The 18,288-nt window shown below is 43.3% G+C and overlaps 1 protein-coding gene across 1 annotated transcript; it reads right to left on the bottom strand.

The window, feature by feature from the left end:
* Positions 1-11,001: 11,001 nt before the first annotated feature.
* Positions 11,002-16,716, bottom strand: Plau (plasminogen activator, urokinase). Its single transcript, XM_076834454.1, has 11 exons — positions 16,623-16,716; positions 16,205-16,289; positions 15,736-15,766; positions 15,493-15,600; positions 14,980-15,154; positions 14,694-14,785; positions 14,345-14,540; positions 13,975-14,123; positions 13,242-13,382; positions 12,761-12,909; positions 11,002-12,138 (listed from the first exon to the last, which is right to left on the bottom strand). The coding sequence occupies exons 2-11, from the start codon at positions 16,259-16,261 to the stop codon at positions 11,962-11,964; spliced, it is 1,275 nt and encodes a 424-aa protein (XP_076690569.1). The 5' UTR covers positions 16,262-16,289; positions 16,623-16,716; the 3' UTR covers positions 11,002-11,961.
* Positions 16,717-18,288: the final 1,572 nt, after the last annotated feature.

Here is an 18,288-nt window from a genome sequence, read left to right as displayed (position 1 = left end):
TATAATCACAATGTATAAAGGGATAATTTTAAGAGGGAAACAGGAGGGTCAGAATAAGAGAAGACATAATGACAGAAGCAAAATTATGAGTGATGTGGGTCCATGAGCCAAGGAATCCAAGCAGCTTCTAGAAGGAGGAAAAGGCAAGAAAATGGATTCTCCCTACAGCCTCTAGAAGGAACCCAGCACTGCTTTCCCGTTTTGTATTTCTCATTTTAGGAATTATTAGATATTTGTGTAGTTTTAAGCCATTAAGTTTATGGTAATCTGTTATACCATCAATAGGAAATCAATAAACTAATTTTCTTCTAAAATCGAGTTCCACACCATCCAAGTCAACCTACTTACTCTCCCACTTGAGCCCCCTTCCATCTTTCTCTCTCCCTTAAATTTTCAATATGAAAATCCCTCTCTCATAGACTTCCACCAATTGTTTCCTTGATACTCCTTCACTTTCTCCTGTTTCCCAGTGCTTCTCAGATCTTTACCTCCCTTTAACCTAATGTGTTGGGTTTTTTTAGTTTTTTTTTTTTTTTTTTTAACTACACGTAAAGATAACTAGTGTGTGAAGGAGCATTAAAAAAAAAAAAAAGAAAGAAAAAAGAAAAAAAGAAACCTTAGCCCAGACCCAATTTAAGTCAGACTGTAAAGGTAAGGTTCAGGTTATTAGGTAGTTTTTAAAGCTCTCAATTCTAATGTGTATCCAGCACTGAAAACACCTGTCAACTTGTTGGCTCACTGGTTATCCAAATTTGGCATGCAAAAGAATCAACTGGTGAACTCTGAATGTAGATGCCAGGGCCTCAGGCTTGAGAATCTGATTCAATACATCTGATGCAGGCTTAGGATCCTGCTCTTATATCAAGCTCCCCAGAGATTCAAATCAGGTGACATTTGGAACTAAGAGAGACATTTCCACAGGTCTTCTGTCTGCTCCTTCCCCAGGAGACTCAGCTAATTGATAAAATGAATTCTTTAGATCAATGTTTTTCTATCTTTGATGAATATCAGAGTTACCTAGGGAGATTACTAAAAATACATTCTCCCAGACATCAATTTAGTTTTGTTCAACCAGGTTACAAACAACAAGTTCCCCAGGTGGTTGAGATGCATACTGAAGTCTGAGAATCAGCGTCTAGAACAGCAGTTCTTGAGCTTGATATTGCCATAGGATATCCTGGAAGGCTTGTTAAAATACAGATTTCCAGGATCCAGAGTTTCTGATTTAGATCTTGAGTGGGGCTTGATAATTTGCACCTCTAACAAGTACTGGTTGATGCAGAAATTGCTGATTTGGGCACCATACTTGAAGAACTGCTGTTTTAGATTGATGTTCTAAGCAAATTGTTTATCCCAACCTATGTCTCCTGTCTATCATTTCTCCTTATTCTCTAGCCATGAAAGAGTTCAGTCAAGGAGACAGAAAGGGCAGAGGGAAGTATTCAAGGAGCTCTTGACTTGGGAGGGGGGCTCTAAAAGAGTACTTTGAGAAAAAGATTTCTGGTAAGCTTACCACTGGGCATCCTGACCTAATTCTATAGCTCTCCAAGTCTGGGAATGATGACCAAATTTCAAAAGGAAATAAAAGTGATCTAATCAATAGCTGTTGACTCTACATATATATCCAGCCCTTATGAGGCTCCAGAGCTCAGTGCTTCCCAGACAGAATCTCTCAACTTGTGCTTAACAAGGAATGAGAGAAGAATCTGAGGTTGAGGCTGACACTTGTCACCAAGATGGTTATGGGAAAGGCAAAGTTATGCAAAGTCTTGCTTTCCAATGGCATAATCCTCAGTTTATACTCTGGAAAGAGAGAAAAAGTTGAAGGAAACTATAGGTGAGGATGGGAAGAGCCAGGTAAGAGCAGGAAGTCATTCCCTCTTATTTATTTATTCATATATTTATTTACCATACCGGGAATTGAACCCAGAGGTGCTCTACCACTGAGCTACATCCCCAACTTTTGGCTAGGTTGCTGAGGCCAGTCAACTTGTGATTCTCCTGCTTTAGCTTCCAGAGGAGATAGGATTACAGTCGGTGCGCCACCATGCCCAGCATTCCTTTTCCTTTATAGGAAGAGGGAGTAAGAATTTCAGGGCAGGGGCTAGGGATGTAGCTTAGTGGCAGAGCACTTGCTTAGCACATGTGAGGCACTAGGTTTAATCCTTAGCATCATATAAAAATAAATAAATATGGGCTGGGGTTGTGGCTCAGCGGTATAGCGCTCGCCTCGCATGTGTAAGACCCTGGGTTCGATCCTCAGCACCACATAAAAATAAATAAGTAAAATAAAAGTATTGTGTCTAACTACAACTAAAAAATAAATATTTTTAAAAAATTAAAAATAAATAGATAAATAAATAAAGGTATTGTGTTCATCTATAACTAAAAAAAAATAAAATAACTAAAATGTTGTGAGAAAGTGAACAGTTAAAAATAAAAATAAAAAACAAGGGCTGGAGTTGTGGCTCAGCGGCAGAGCGCTCACCTTGCACGTGTGAGACCCTGGGTTCAATTCTCAGCACCACATAAAAATAAATAAGTGAAATAAAAGTATCATGTCCATCTACAACTAAAATAAATAGTTAAAAAAAAAAAAAAAAAACAATTTCAGGGCAGCTGGCAGACCACAGAAAGGAGGGCTACAGGGGTTAGACTGGGAACCCCACTACCCAGAGTCCTTGCAAAATCTGCTGCATTCCTATACCCTGTCTGCTAGAATTGCTACTTGTATATGATTATCTGCTACTTGTGTATGGTATGCTAAAACATCGGAAGTCACATTTCAGCTTTAGGAAGTCAGAAGGTCAACTGCTAGATTCAACATCTGCTGATCTCCTTATATATACCACAGATCTAGCCACTAATTCACTAACAGTGCATCACAGGACAGGAAGTTTTGGAGAAGTTGCTGGAATTAGAACCACAGTCACAGAGCTGAGCTGAGAAGACCTGAGGTATTTAGGGAACAAGTATCAGTCCACATAAGCTTGAATACCATCACCATTTAGTGACTATAGTGATGGGGAAATTCTCTAATTAGGTGGTCAATCAGAGGTCAGTAACACAACTTCAGACAGATACGGTCAGTACTAAAAGCAGAGAGTAAACAAATGATTCCTCCTTCTCCTTCCATTCCCAGCCAGGCACCAAGTCTATTCTATCTCCACAAAATCTCCATTTCTGTACCCTCCCTTTGTACCTTTCCAATGCCCTAGTCCAGATCAGACACTCACCAACTCCCACTGACTAGTTGTATGTATGTTCTCCTAGTTAGAAGACTACTGGTTCTCCTTGCTCACTTATACTCAAAAAAATTTTTTTTGATCAATCTTTCACACTGCTGTCACACTGTTCCAAACTCTTTAATGACTCCCCATCAAAATATAGTCCAAAGTCCTTCATGTGGCAGGCAGTGTCCGCTAGGCCCTTAAGTTCCTGCTCTTGTCCATTCCTTCAGCCAACTATTCTCTGATGCTGACCCATACAATCAGTCACTTGAATTACATGTAGTTCTTTGTCTGCTCCATGCATCCTCTTCCCTCTTTACCTTTTTGCACATGCAGTTTCCTCTGCTTAGAGTGTCATTTCTCCCTTATGTATTTGACCTTTCAAGACTTCACTCAAGGTCACCTCCTCCACCTTGCTCTCTTAGCCCTCCATGCCAGTCTTGTACATCATCCTCATTTCAATGCTCTCATTGTACTCTATTCAGTTACTTGTCTCTTCCTCCACTTGATTAGTTCATTGAGATTGAGACTAGAGCATTTGTTCTTTCTTTTTGTTTTGCAGTATTGAGGATTGGACTCAGTGGCACTCTACCACAGAGCTATATCCCTAGCTCTTTTTATTGTTCATTTCAGTTGCTGGGGCTGGCTTTGAACTTGCAGTCCTCCTGCATTAGCCTCCTGAATAGCTGAGATTATAGGCATAGGCCTCCGGGCCCAGCATAGGGCTTTAATTTCTATACCCAGTACACAGAAGAGTGCCAGGCTCATGACTACCCCTCAGGAAGTGTTTGGTAAGTGTATAAGTGAAGGTGAATCAATGAACCTCGAGTCCTGTTTCAGACTGCAGAGTTCACCAACTTGGGCTAAGAGCCTGTCTTTTGTTTTGTTTTTAATATAAACAATCTTGGACTGGTAGAACATTAAAGTTAATGAGCAGGCTGGAAACATAGCTCAATTAGTAGAGGGCTTTATCTAGTATGCATAAGGCCCTGGGTTTGATTCCTGGCACCCAGTGGGAAGAAAGTTAATGAGTTACATTAGACCTTAACTAGGTGGTTAAGCAGAACAAGGGCACCAAAAAAAAAAAAGAAAAAAATCCCAATAAAAACAGGTATGAAGTTAGGGGTGGTGAGAAGGGTACCAAAATGAAATGTAACCCACACATCCTTTGAAACGCAAATGTACTGTCTTATGTACACATTTGCAAAGAACTTTCACATACTTTATCTATGATGCCTCAATCCTGAAAGGTAGGTTGGATGAGTGTTATTTTTAAGTATGTTGTATATGTAAGGCATGGGGAGATTTGTAATACCATAGGGAAAGGCTAACAATAAATCAGTGAAAAGAAAAAAAATAAGAGCTGGGCTCAGTGACGGATGTCTGTAATCCCAGTGGTCAGGAGACTATGGTGGGAAGATGGAGAGTTCAAAGCCAGATTCAGCAACTTGGCAAGGCCCTAAGCAACTTAGACCCTGTCTCTAAATAAAATATAAAAAGGACTAGGGATGTGGCTCAGTGATTAAGTGCCCCTAGATTCAATCCCCAGTACCAAAAATAAATAAATAAGATAGAAAATTATGAATAAACTGTGAGCACAACTATGTGAAAAAGAAGATAAAATATGTCAGTATGTGTTCTTTCAATAAATATTAAATGTCTACCATATTCCAGATATCATGCTAGGTGCTAGGGATACAATGGTAATCAAAAACTGTCCTTGGGGCTGGAATTGTGGCTCAGTAGTAGAGCACTTGCCTAGCATGTGTGAGGCTCTAGGTTCACTTCTCAGCACCACATGTAAATACATGAATAAAATAAACATTAACACCTAAAAAATATTTTTTAAAAACTGTTCTTGACCTCATAGAGGATATAATTTGGTAGGAGAAAAAAACAAACTTTAATCAAATAATGATGCAGCAAAAATCAGATTGCAAGCAGTGACAAGTGCAACAGAGAGGTGGTATATGGCACAGTGAGACTGTGGACTAAATAGGAGTATTTTATTTCATTTATGTTGAAGGGGGTGGGGATACCAGGGATTGAACTCAGGGGCGCTCTACCACTGAACCATATCCCCAGCCCTACTTTGTATTTTATTTCGAGACAGGGTCTCACTGAGTTTCTTAATGCCTTGCTTTTGCTGAGGCTGGCTTTGAACTCATGATCCTCCTGCCTCAGCTTCCCAAGCTGCAGGGATATCAGGCATGCACCATCACACCTGGCAATGGAAGTATTTTATATAGATACAAGGAGCCTAGGAAGAATTCCCCGAAGAAATTATCTTGAAGCATGAGGAAGATCTAACTATTTCAAGAAAGTCCCAGAGAGAAGGAACATCAAGTACAAGCGCCCTGCAATGGAAGAGGAATTGATAACAAAATAATGGCTGAGTAGGATCAGACATAAGGAGTTGGAACCAAGAGAGCATGTAAGGACCCTACCCAGACTTGCAGGCCCCTGGTATGAGCAATAAGAATCATTAATTACATTTACATTTTCAAAAGATTGCTTTAGGTGAGTAGAATAGATTGATGGGGGTGTGGGAGGGAGTAGAAGGAGAGAAGAAATTAGCTAGGAAGCTATTGCAGTAGCCCAGGCAAGAGCTTGTGATGGCTTGGGCTCAACTAGTGGTAAAGGTGGAGATGGAGAGAAATTGATGACTTCAGGAGATATTAGTCAAATTGCCAGGAATTTCTAGTAAATTTTAAAAGGGTGGGGGAGGAAGGGAGAGGATATAAGCACTGAAATGGCTCCTGGGTTCTTGGTTTCCATAATTAAATGGATGTGGTGCCATCATCTGAGACATCTGGAAGAAGTTGTGCCATTAGGACAGGTCCAGTTTGGGACAGGTTGACTCAGAGGTGCCCGGTGTGTGAGAGCCAAATGGAGTGTCAAGTAGACAATAGAAAATAAGAGACTGGGGCTGGGGATGTAGTTGTAGAGTGCTTGCCTTGCATGCACAAGGCCATGGGTTTGAGCTCCAGCAACACACACACAAAAAAAAAAAAAAAAAAAAAAAAAAAGAAAGAAAGAAAGAAAAGAAAAAAGAAAGCAAGAAAATAAGGGACTGTAGTTAAAAGGAGAGGTCTGGCTGGAGATAAGCATTTGTGAGTTATCTGTTGGTGCTAATTTAAGCCTAAGTATGAATGAGAAATGAGATTTCCTCAGAGAAAAGTTTAGGATGGTAAAAAAAAAAACAAAAAAACAAGGTTTAGTATCAGACTTGGAGAGCTCAATATTCAAGGTAGAGGACAGTGAGATTACAAAGAAAACCCAAAAACCCAAGATGATAACAATGGCTATGAATGCAGTGAGAACATTTTACTTTTATAGTTATTTTTATGATTGGGTGGAAATTTTTAGTTCAGGGGAAAAAAGTCTCTTTGACCTTAATTAACTTTCTAGATTTTGAAAAAATAACACCTGAAGGCAAGAGGAAGAATATTTAACTACCAGAACTTTCCAGTACCAACATTTTGACAGGCAGGTGGCAGTCAGGTGAGTCTCTCAGAGGCCCCAGCCGTGCCAGGCATAATTAGCCCCATGGTTACTGGATCATAAGTGAAAGAGGCTTGATGGCAGGGGACCACCTGGAGGGCATCTTAAGACAGCATCTACTGTACTTAGAGATTTGGCAGAACTGGTACCTGTTGCTGAGCATCAGCCCTGCTTAGGAATCCTCACCAGCTGCTTCCTCCACCACTGTGCCTGTTCATTGTCTTCTAGACTCTTTTCTCTACCAGTACAGTATATTCATCATTTCTTGAGAACACCCTGCCTTATCATGCCTCCATAATCTTTCCTACGCCTAGGATGCCTTTTTCTTCTTCAATGGTGAATTCTGTGCATCTTTAAAGGCCCAGGTGGAATATCACCTCTTTTGTAGTCTTTCTTGACTTCCCAAGGCAAAATTAAGAGCTTCTTCATCATGGCTCGATGCATTTTATGCACACTTTTATTATTGCTCTTATCTTGTTGGGTTGTGGCTGTGGTTCTGTTTCCACTGCAAATTTATAAGCTCCTTAAAGACTAGGGATATCTCATCTTTTCTTACATACCCAGGTTCTAAATTAATGCTTGATATATAGGTACTTAAAAACAGAAAGTAAAGTCCGGCTCAGTGGCACTCACTTCTAATCCCAGAGGCTCAGGAGGCTGAGACAGGAGGATTGCGAGTTCAAAGCCAGTCTCCGCAAAAGCAAAGTGCTAAGCAACTCAATGAGATCTGTCTCTAAATAAAACACAAAAAATAGGGCTGGGGATGTGGTTCAATGGTTGAGTGCCTTGAGTTCAATCCCTGGTACTCCTCCACCCCCACCAAAAGAAAAAAAGAAAAAGGTTATTGAACAACTTCTCAATGTGACTATAAGGTCTTAAGGAGCCTAAAGCTTCTTTTCTCCTAATTTGTTATTTAAAATTCGGAGACAGGGCTGACACATGCTATAGTGTGGATGAAACTTGAAAACAAGAAAGTCACAAAAGGCTACACATGATATGTTCTATTTATATGAAATGTCCAGAGACTTACCTGTACATAGAAATAGTAAGTAGATTCAGGGCTACCTGGAGCTGAGGGGTTGGGGAGAGAAAGGAAATGATTGTTCATGTGTTTGTGGTTTCTTTGTGAGGTGATGAAAGTGTCCTAAATTTGGGGCTGGGTGTAACTAAGTGGCAGAGCACTTGCCTAATATGCATAAGGCCCTGGGTTCAATCCCCGGTGCTGCAGAAAAAAGTTCTAAAATCAATTGTGATGTTGCTTAACTCTGTGATATGCTTAAACCATCCAGTTGTGTACTTTAATTGAGTGAATTGTATGACATATAAATTATATCTCAGTAGAACTGTTAGTTTAAAAATACCTCAGCAACTTCTCTCACTGTATCTGACTCAAAAGAGAGCTCAGATGTTTCCTGCTGGGAAGGAGAGTAGACTCAATAAGAATGAGTGTGGAGAGGTATGGCTATTGTGGGGTGCTGGGTAAGGAAAGACCCAGTGTAAGTGGAAATCAGGTTGAGTCCTGAGAAGAATGGGCCACAGAACATTTCAGAAGGAAGGATTCTGGTGAAAACGGAAACCACTTCAATGAAACCAGATTTCAGCAGAAAAGGCTGAGGTTAGCTTGAGAAGGGTGAAATTATGCTTTGAAACTGGTGGCTGTGTAGTCTCCTCACCTGGCCTGGGAATCTTTGAAGAGGGAGGACTTATCATTGAAGATACAGTTGAAATTCTGATACACAGTGCCTAGAAAACCAGCATCCCTGAAGTAGGGGACTTAAAAGGAGGACTGCTCTCCTTTCTCCCATTTGGGCCCTTCTATAAAGGAGTGTGTCCCAGTGCTGGGCACAAGGACTTTGGAACCGACTTTGGAGCTGGCTCTCTAGGTTAGACAATGGCTGTTGGCATTTGCAGCTGCTTTGCCTTGTGCTGATCCCTCAATCGCTCTTTGCCTTCATTTTTTCTACTGTAAAATGAAGCTAAGAATCACACAGTACCTTCCTCATAAGTTTGTAGAGAGAATTAAATCAGACAAAATTGAAACTACATTTACATTTTGGGGAGAGAAAGGGAATGATAGTTCATGTGTTTGTGGTTTCTTTGTGAGGTGATGAAAGTGTCCTAAATTTGGGGCTGGGTGTGTAGCTAAGTGGTAGAGCACTTGCCTAATATGCACAAGGCCCTGGTTCAATCCCCAGTACTGCAGAAAAAAATTTCTAAAATCAATTGTGATGTTGCTTAATTCTGTGATGTGCTAAAACCACCCAATTGTGTACTTTAATTGAGTGAATTGTATGGTATGTGGTGCATGATCATAGTGAGCACTAAATGGATTGCTGAAGAAGTGGCTGTGTGTAGCCAGCCCTGAGTGGACTCTAAGATTCAAGGAAAAGATGGCAACTTCCCACATGGAGGTGGTGATTGGGAAATGGTCTGAAGATTGTTAGCTGCCTCATTGCTCAACTTGCCAGTGGGGCTCATACTTCCTGTTTTCAGTGTCTCGGAGCTCTGATGCTGGAGCTCCTCAAGTCTGGACAAGATCTTCTTGGCCCCTAGAGGGAGAAATGCAAAAGCTGAATAGCAACTCAGGCTGGGCTGGGTCCCTTAACTTCAAATCATCCCTTTACTTTCCTAGCAAATTTCTGCTCCCACAAAACAGTACAATCCTAGGATGGGACAGAGAGAAGGAAGTTCCCTTTTAATTCTATAGACATTTAGTTGTCTTTGAAATAGCCACAGCATTGGTGCTTTTATTAGGTGGCAGGATTGTACTAAGAGACTTGGGAACTCATGAGTATTTATAACAATCCTTGGAGGTAATTATTGCCTCTTTTTTTACAGTGGAGGAAACTGAGCCACAAAGAAGTTACTGGCCTATCCCAAGTCATATGGCTAGTGTTAGAAGAAAGATTATAATCTAACCTACTTAACTCCAAATCAGAATTCTGAACTGCTGCAGCATCCCATGTGAATCAACATGCTGGATGATGGGTATTAAAAGCTGAATATCTGGGTTCTTTTAAAAAAAAAATCTTTATTTTGTTTATTTATTTTTAATGTGGTGCTGAGGATCGAACCCAGGGTCTCACACATGCTCTACCACTGAGCCACAACCCCAGCCCTACTCTGGCTTCTTGACTTCCAGAGATCCACAGAATTCCCATACCTTGTGCCTTCAAAATTCCACTCAGAAAATTGGCTATTTATGCAGAGAAGTCATGCTGACCATATCTTGAATTTTTCTCAGCCCTTCATATATTCTGACCAATTATTCCCAAAGGTTTTTATCTCAGTCAGAGGTACATATCAGAAACACCTGGGGAGTTTTCCTAAAATCACGAGCTCTGGCAACAACCGTGACCTGAATCACAAACTCTGCAGGTGGGGCATAGGTGTGTATATATTTTTAAAAGGTTTTCAGGTGACTTGCCTTAGAAACACTGCCAAAATCCATTAACATGACTTAGAAATTTCAACATTTTGACATCCAATTATTTCTCTCAGATTGCCTCTACATCCCAGTTCCTCAGAACCTGATGTTTGGTTCAAAATGTGTGGTCACCCCCATTAGAACACCATCCAGCATTGGATTCTGAGCCTCTTGATCTTAGGGACAGCAATGACTTGCCCTGAGCTATATTAACACAGAGAAAATTCAGTCCCAGCCTCATATGCAGATGTTAGGAAATTCTGTTTTCTGTTCCCTAAATGCCACTGGCTCAAGCTGGTGTTTTGGATCAGCAATTTTCACTCATGCAAGTGTTCTTCTTGGTTGAGGCCAGTTAAAGTATTGTTATGCACAGAATATAGAGAATGTAAAGAGGACCTCTGGGGAGGGTAGTCCAAGATGTGCATTGCACAAAGGCATCAGGCTGAGGAGGCAATCAGGAACCAAAACAGCCTGCACACCACTTACCAAGCCATGAGTCTCTGACTTGGGGCACTGTGTTGTGCCTTAAGAGCTATAGAGAACCTGTCCTACAACTCTCCTAACCTCGACTTCCTATCTCACATTAATCTGAGATGCTCCATTAACACACTGAGAAAACTCAACACCAATCCCTCACACAGATGGTTTTCTGTTCCTCATATGCCATAGATTCACATTGGCATTTTGGATTAGTTTTTATTCTTGAAGGTTCTTGGTTGAGGTCAACCCAAAAGCTGTCCACCTAAGCCCTAAAATAAACTTCAGGATAGTCACCTTCATCATTTTTTCCCTCTTATTCTACCCACCCACTTCCCATATAAGACCAAGGAGAAGCCAAAGTTTTCAGAAAAATGACTTTTTATTGATCACCTTTATTCACAATTATAAAAAATAGATATAAATAAAAATAGTGGAATATAATTATTAAATATTCAGTATACAGGTGTGATCCTTACCCCACCCAGTGAGGATTGAATAAACTAGACTGAAAGGTCAGAAGGAATAATTGGCCAGAAAGAGAGCTCTACATGGAAGTAAAACAGATATTTAGTGCTGGTCATGGGTCATACCCAAGGATAATACATTCACAAGCATCATCATGTGGAGACCCAGGAAGCGTCAGGAGTGACCCACAACCTCTCTAGACAAACTACTCTGTGTGGCATCACAGCCCACAGTTTAGGGAATTACCTAGACTTCTAGTCAGACTCAGGAACACACCAGCTCTTACTCATACTTACACTTACAGCTGGTGCACAAGTACACACATATATACATATATATAAAACTTTCTGATCCATTCATGGAATGTCAGAGCTTTTCCTCAAGTCATTAGTGTCTCTACTCCCCAAACAACTGTTCCCAAATTGGCCAAGCTCCCTCAAGAGACCTCAGCTGTTACACTTCCTAGTTAGGAAATTATTCATTTCCCAGTAGCAGACCTCATGAATGACCCTGTTAGGGGGAGCTAGCTCTCCTCCTACGCATGCACAGGAGATGTTATTTTTAACTCCAGGAGGATAGTCCATAAAAAGACAATTTCTAATCAATACCATCCTGAGTCAGGATCACCTCTCCATCCTTGCCAGGGGAGTCTGGGCAGCCAGCACCCAGGCCTGTGACTGAGAGTAAAGCTATTGTTGCTCAGCTTGTTGGGCAGCACAAGCAAAAGCATCTCTGCAGAGCCTGTTTTCCCCAGTCTCTTCCTTACAGCTGCTGGAGATGACCGTACTGCAGAAACGATGGTCAGCATGGGAGTGGGAAACCTATTTCTTTTCTCCCTAGGCTTCCTGGGGGCCCTCAGAGGGCTAGGCCATTCTCTTCCCCAATGTGGGTGTGGATCCAGGGCAGGAACTGTGAGACCCTTGTGTAGACACCTGGCTTGTTCTTCAAAGCACATCCACTGCCCCAGCTCACAATGCCAGTCAGAGTCAGGCGGCCTTGGGTGGAGCAGATGAGGGGCCCTCCAGAATCTCCCTGGAAAGCCAAAGACACAAGAAATGAGCCCTGGAAGTAATAAATAGGGGGCCTTCTGATCCCACCACCCAACAATGTCTAACAGAATAGGGAGAGGTTCCTGAAGTCAAAGGTCCTAAGTGACTTTTTCATATCCTACCATATCAAGTTTAAAATCCTTTATTTGGCTTTCAAAGCCCTGTCATCTGTTGCCATTCCATCCATGCTCCTAGACCCTGCTTCTCCTCCCCATCTTGGAATATTCCACACTCAGTCTGAGTTTTGTATCTTTTTTATCCTTTCTTCCCTCTACCTATTTAAATCCTTATCAAGTCGCATTCTCTTTAAAGCTTCTCCTGCCTCTCCTAAACACTGGGTATTTTGTAATTCACACTGCATGCATCCTGAGCATGGAGTTACACTGCCTTCTACTAGTGCCTTTTTCTAATGATGTTAGTGCCTAGCACAGAGCCAGCCTCATGCCAAATGTTTGGGGTACACAAAAGCATTGCTTTAATCTCCCCAAAGACCTGAGCTCCTTATTCTGATTTCCTATGTAAGGACTTCCCGAAGTTGATGAAGCCAGACTCAGGAGCACTGGGGAGATTTGTGGGTAATGGAAAGGGTTGCTTTGAAATCTTACCTGGCAAGAATCTGTTTCCCACTGTGGGTCAGCAGCACACAGCATGTTGGTGGTGACTTCAGAGCCATAGTAGTGGGGCTGCTGACACTCCTGATAGGAAATCAGCTTCACAACAGTCATTTTTAAATTCTTTGAATATAAATAGTCAGCTAGATGGAGGAAAGAGCAAGGAGTTTGCATTAAGATGTGTCTCTCTGGGAACCTGCCAAGAAGGGGACCAACAAAAATGTCCCTACTAGGGAAAACTCTTATTCTTTTTCTATCCCAATCTAAGTCTTTACTCCACCCATAGCCACTAATCCCTTATCTATTTACTTTTGTGGTCCATCACTCCCTAAACAATGCTTCCCTCTCCATTCCTGGATCATCTGCCACATGCATTGTACTCCCATCTCCAGTCTTCCCTTGATCATGTTGCAATCACTTCAACTTCACAACACTCTCCCAGGAGCCCCCTCAGTCAGCTCCAAATGTTACTTACTAGGATTCTCTTTTCCAAAGCCAGTGATCTCGCAGCTTGTGTCAAATTGGGCGTCACCATGGCTAGGGGGCAGGCAGATGGTCTGTATGGACCGGGATGGCTGTGCACACTGGCCCATGCTAGAACGGATCTTCAGCAAGGCTGGGGGAAGAAAAGAGTCACAGGATAAAGATCACCACTTAGTCAAGTGGTTACCATCTCTCTCCCCTCCAAATGCTGAGGGAGTGGCTATGTATATCTCTAGGTAAGTTAGGGTTATAAGCTATACAGGAAAGTCTGCTGATTACCTGTCACCAGGAAGCCTCTCTGCTCCATACTCCAAGGAATTCATTTTAGCTACTGATCAAGGCTTAGACAGCTAGGGCTACTGCATTATAGCTGCACAGATTGTTTTCTGCAAAAAGCCCTACTGAGGGAGCCAAGCTAAAATCCAGCCCAAGACTCTACTCTCCAAATTCTATATCCTGATACAGACAGAAGCTGCATCCATCCTAATGTGTACAAACAAGATATTCCCAGACCAAGCCATAGGTTCATAGATCTATTTCCATTCAGAAGAGGCTTTGGGGTCTCTGTAGAGGAGCGCCAGATCCTTCAAATATTTCATCTTGAACTCTTTTCCACCATTCCCTGTTGTATAGGCAGGGATTTCAAATTCCTCCACAACTTCAACCTCCACTTAGCTCTTTCCCTGGACCTCTCTTCCCCTCCAGCCATTATTATTTTCACTCACCAATATCATTGTGGTGAGCCAGGCTGTCAGCACTATAGTCTTCATGCAGGATGAGCTGTTCCACTTCAAACTTCATCTCCCCGAGGGTATTGGAGTTAAGCCTTGACTGACCCAGGTAGACAATATAGTCCTGCTTCTGTTGGTGATTACTGTAGGAGATAACATGTATCAGACAGCCTGATCCCATGAAATTCTGTCATTTCCCCTTCCACATGACAGAGGCCTCAAAACATAACTTATCCCCAAGGCCATGAGCCACATGGAAAAAGGCTGAAGGGAAGAATAGAAATTGAATCCTCTGCAGGGAAGACGAAAGGGATGTGTTTGGGTTGGGGCAGGAGAGTCAAAGAGGAGAGACAAAGGAACGTACATGAAACAGTGTGTGGCACTGACTACCCAGCAAGGACTGATGAGGCTTCCTCCACACACATAAGTGACAGAGCCTCCCCGGTGCCTCCGGTAGATGGCTGCAAACCAGGGTTGGTTCTCAATGATGGTAGCTTCTCCACCGATAATCTTAAAACGAGGCCTCAGAGCCTTCTGGCCACACTGAAACTTTAGTTGGCCTGGAGGAAAAAGAAATGAATGTCTTGGGGAGGCAAGAAGAATAAAGTATCTTACTCAGGCAGGCCTCCCTCCTTAACCCACTGGATAGAGATAGGGGACATATGAATTTGTCCCCTTCCCCTCCACTGTCATAAGCAATCAGTGACACTTACCACCAGAGCAGTCTTGCACCATGCACTCTTGGACAAACTGCTTTAGGCCAATCTGCACATAGCACCAGGGCCGTCTCTGGTTGTCTGGGTTCCTGGCAACACAGAGGGGCAAAGGATGTCATTCCAACCCAGACTACCTTCCCTGAATCCTCCCTTCCAGGCAAGACTCAACCAGAGGCCTGGCTTTTCTCATGCTGTGGCTTCACTCTGGGAGCAGAAGAGGTGGTAACAAGGGTTTCTGAGAGGCAATGGGAAGAAATCCTGGTTTTTGTTGCCCCCTCCTCACCTGCAGTAATTATGCTTCCCCAGGCCCAGGAGAACAGCATCAGGTCTATGGGCATGATATGCTTTCTGAAGAACAGTGGGAGAATTCCAGTCCAGGCAGGGCCGGCCCTTGGTGTCAGTATTGGCCTTTCCTCGGTATAAGTGACCATTCCCCTCATAGCAAGTTTTTGATGTATCTATAATGGATGTGAAGATGAGAGAATATTAAAATGGGTAGAAATACAGGCATTTTCAAGATGACATGTTTCAGACCTGGCAGATGACACTGGAAATGTTCTCATTCTATCCCCCTACCTCACATTTGTATAATCACTGTTTCATGAGAGAGAGAGAGAGAGAGACAGAGAGAGAGAGAGAGATTGATTGACTGTGTATACCATACAGCAATGAACATGTAACCTGCCCCACTCCAGCAACTAACTTCTGTCTGCTCCTGCAACCCACTCATCTATCTCTTTCTGCCCTGAAATCTCTGGTGCCTCCTTCTTCCCAGTTAGAATCAGAATCTCCATACCTATTTCACAGTGCTCCCCTTGGAATTTCTTTGGGCAGATACATCGCCGAATGTTGGAGAAATACTTGTAGGACACACATGTTCCACCATTCAGACAGCCACAGTTTGCTGAAGGGCACAAAGGTGGGGTAAGCAATGAGCCTGAGAGAAGCCAGTCCTGCAGCAGAGGCAGGGAGGGGCTGCCCCCTATGGCTTTCCAAGATGTGTGTGCAGCCAACTATTGTGCAAGGGATAGATACTCACATGCATCTGATGCTTGAAGTTCATGCCTGCCCTGCAAGAGACACACGTGGTCATTTAAGGTCCCATGCATTGGGACTCCAGGATGAGGATAAACTAGTCCCAATACCAAAATCCACTCTTCCCTCCAGCTCCTCTGTCCTCACCCTGTTCATATCTAACCAATTCTCAAATGAAAGATTATGAGTGTTTTTGCAGGGAGAAATAGATTGACTCAAATAAGTTTCACGTACATATGCCCCCAGGATAGGGCGGTTCCTGAAGTTTTTTCTTCCCTGACCTGAGAGTATGAACCCCCTTGGTTCTCCAGGGCCCCACTGACACACTGTTCTATTTCTCCAGGAGAGTCTGGCCTTGCTGTTGACGGAATCCGGAGGACTACAGCTATCTATGCAATTCCTCTCTTCCCCTGGCACTGTTCAGGGGTCCTACAGGCCTCTCCTGCGACAGTCACAACAGGGTAACCACTCACTTCGGTGTCGCTCACGATCAGGGCGCAGTGAAGCAGGCACGCCAGCAGGACTCTCATAGTGGAGAAGTTGCTCTAGACAATGGTTCTGCAAAAGGAGGAGAAGTCAGGGCAAGAAGCAGAGGGGCGAGACGGCGCGTTGAGTGGCTTACTGCAGCTTAGGGGGGGACCCCCGGATGCCCTGCAGGGTGAGTCAACTTTGACCAGGCTCCCCAGGCCGGGTGGTCTCTTCTTTCTGGGGTATCCAGGCTCTAGGAGCAGCCTGCATCGACACCCGCTGAGGTAGGCTTAGGACATAAGCTGTGACCCGGCTCGCCGCAGCTGCAAAGCCGAGGCTTCCCGAGGTCAGGGGAAGGGAGGTGCGCAGGAGTCGGGGCTGCGGCGCTTCTGGCCCCGCTCTGTTAAGGCGAGCAGCACTCACCGGTGGCTACTGCTGAAGGGCGCGGGCGGGTACTGCAGGGACGGCTTTACACTGCTAGGCTCTGGGGCTCTAGCCTCGGTGCTGTGCTGCGGGCTGGCAGTGCCGGCCCCTATATTAGGACCCGCCCCAGCCCTGGCCCCGCCCCGCGCTTGGATTGCCCGCTCCACCCCCTCCCCTAGCCTTCCCTGCCCTGGTACCCGCTGTGACCCGGGCCCCGCTGCTTCTGCCACTTTGACAAAGAGTAGGGGCCAAAGCGATCTCAAGCGCTGAGGACGAACTGAGTTTGGACTGAAAGTTCGAGAGACGTGTAAATTCTTCTCCCCTCCTCCCATTCACCTGGCCCTGGGCCCCGCCCGAGTGCTGCGTCCCACTAATTGCAGAGAGGGAAGGACACCTGTATTCTCCAAGCCCCCACCTCCCTAGAGAGTGATTCAGACCCTTGATTCGAGGGGCATAGTCCGCCGCTCTTATTGTCTCTGCCAATGAGAAAAACGTACCGGACACAAGTTAACTGAAACAGACACAAAATCACCTGAAAAGAGGGATGGCCTCCATCGAATGCTGATCCCCAGATATCACCAATACAGCCTCCCCAAACACCACCAACACAACCAGTCACAATAAAGCTGGATTTGTTTCTCACCTTAGTAAGGGAGTTTAGTATTGCTATCAAAGAGGGAAATGCAAGATCAAATTTTATTGAGAATTTGCTGTTTGGTTTGAAGTTTGTCTTTGAAGAGGGGAAGTTGAAAGCATGATAAGGATTAAATAGGGGTCATGATATGATATTATAGGATTGTGGGAACAAAATCTGAGGCCACAAACTATTGAAGCTTCTTGTTGAAGTGATGGATTTTTAGCAAGTTCCTATAATGAACAATCCATTTATTTGCCTGGGAAAGAATAAAGTTATTTAATAAGACAGTGGAATAGTAAAACCTTATTGATGTAGACTGAAAATTGTGGAGGGATAGAAATTCTGATTTTACTTCAGAGTAGAGGAACTGGGGTCTGGATGACAAGATAAGAGGAAGATTTATTTTTCACTGTATGCCCTTTTGCACTTTAAAAATTTTAAAACACATCCCTGTACCATCCATTTCAAAAAGGTAATTACACATCTTAAAATGCATGTAGGTCTTGGTGTATAGTTCAGTGGTGAAGTGCTTTACTAGCATGTGTGAGGTTCTTGGTTCAATTCCTAGAATTAAAAAATAATAATAAATAAAATGCATGTGTATATAGTATTCTAGTGCATCACAGAGTGTTGTTTATATTAAGATTAAAAACAATTATTTTTGAAATAAAATTGGCCTCCAAAAAGATCATGTGTAAATGATTCCACTTGCCCTTGCTGCCTGAGGACAAGCACACACATTTGTGTACAGTTGCAGGCACGTGTGTATGTGTGCTTATGCACATACACACTTACACAGAGAGGCCTCAGGCATGGTTGGAGGACTCTGTAGTTCAGTCACTTTCATCTTTCTTTCCTAGTGTCAGGACCTAGGGCTCAGAAGTCATTTTGATGCTACCCAGCTGGATTCATTACCCTCACAGGAGGGAGGAACCTGAATCCCTGTCATTCCTTAGGGCTCAAGCCTCAGTTCCTTTTCCTGCCTCCACCTACAGCAATTTACTGCCTTGCAAACCTGGACATTGAGTC

Source organism: Callospermophilus lateralis, chromosome 15 (genome assembly GCF_048772815.1).
Source record: "Callospermophilus lateralis isolate mCalLat2 chromosome 15, mCalLat2.hap1, whole genome shotgun sequence".
In the NCBI taxonomy this organism is placed as follows: domain Eukaryota; kingdom Metazoa; phylum Chordata; class Mammalia; order Rodentia; family Sciuridae; genus Callospermophilus; species Callospermophilus lateralis.
Note: the sequence above shows the minus strand (reverse complement) of the source record. Positions and strands in the feature narration are given on the sequence as shown.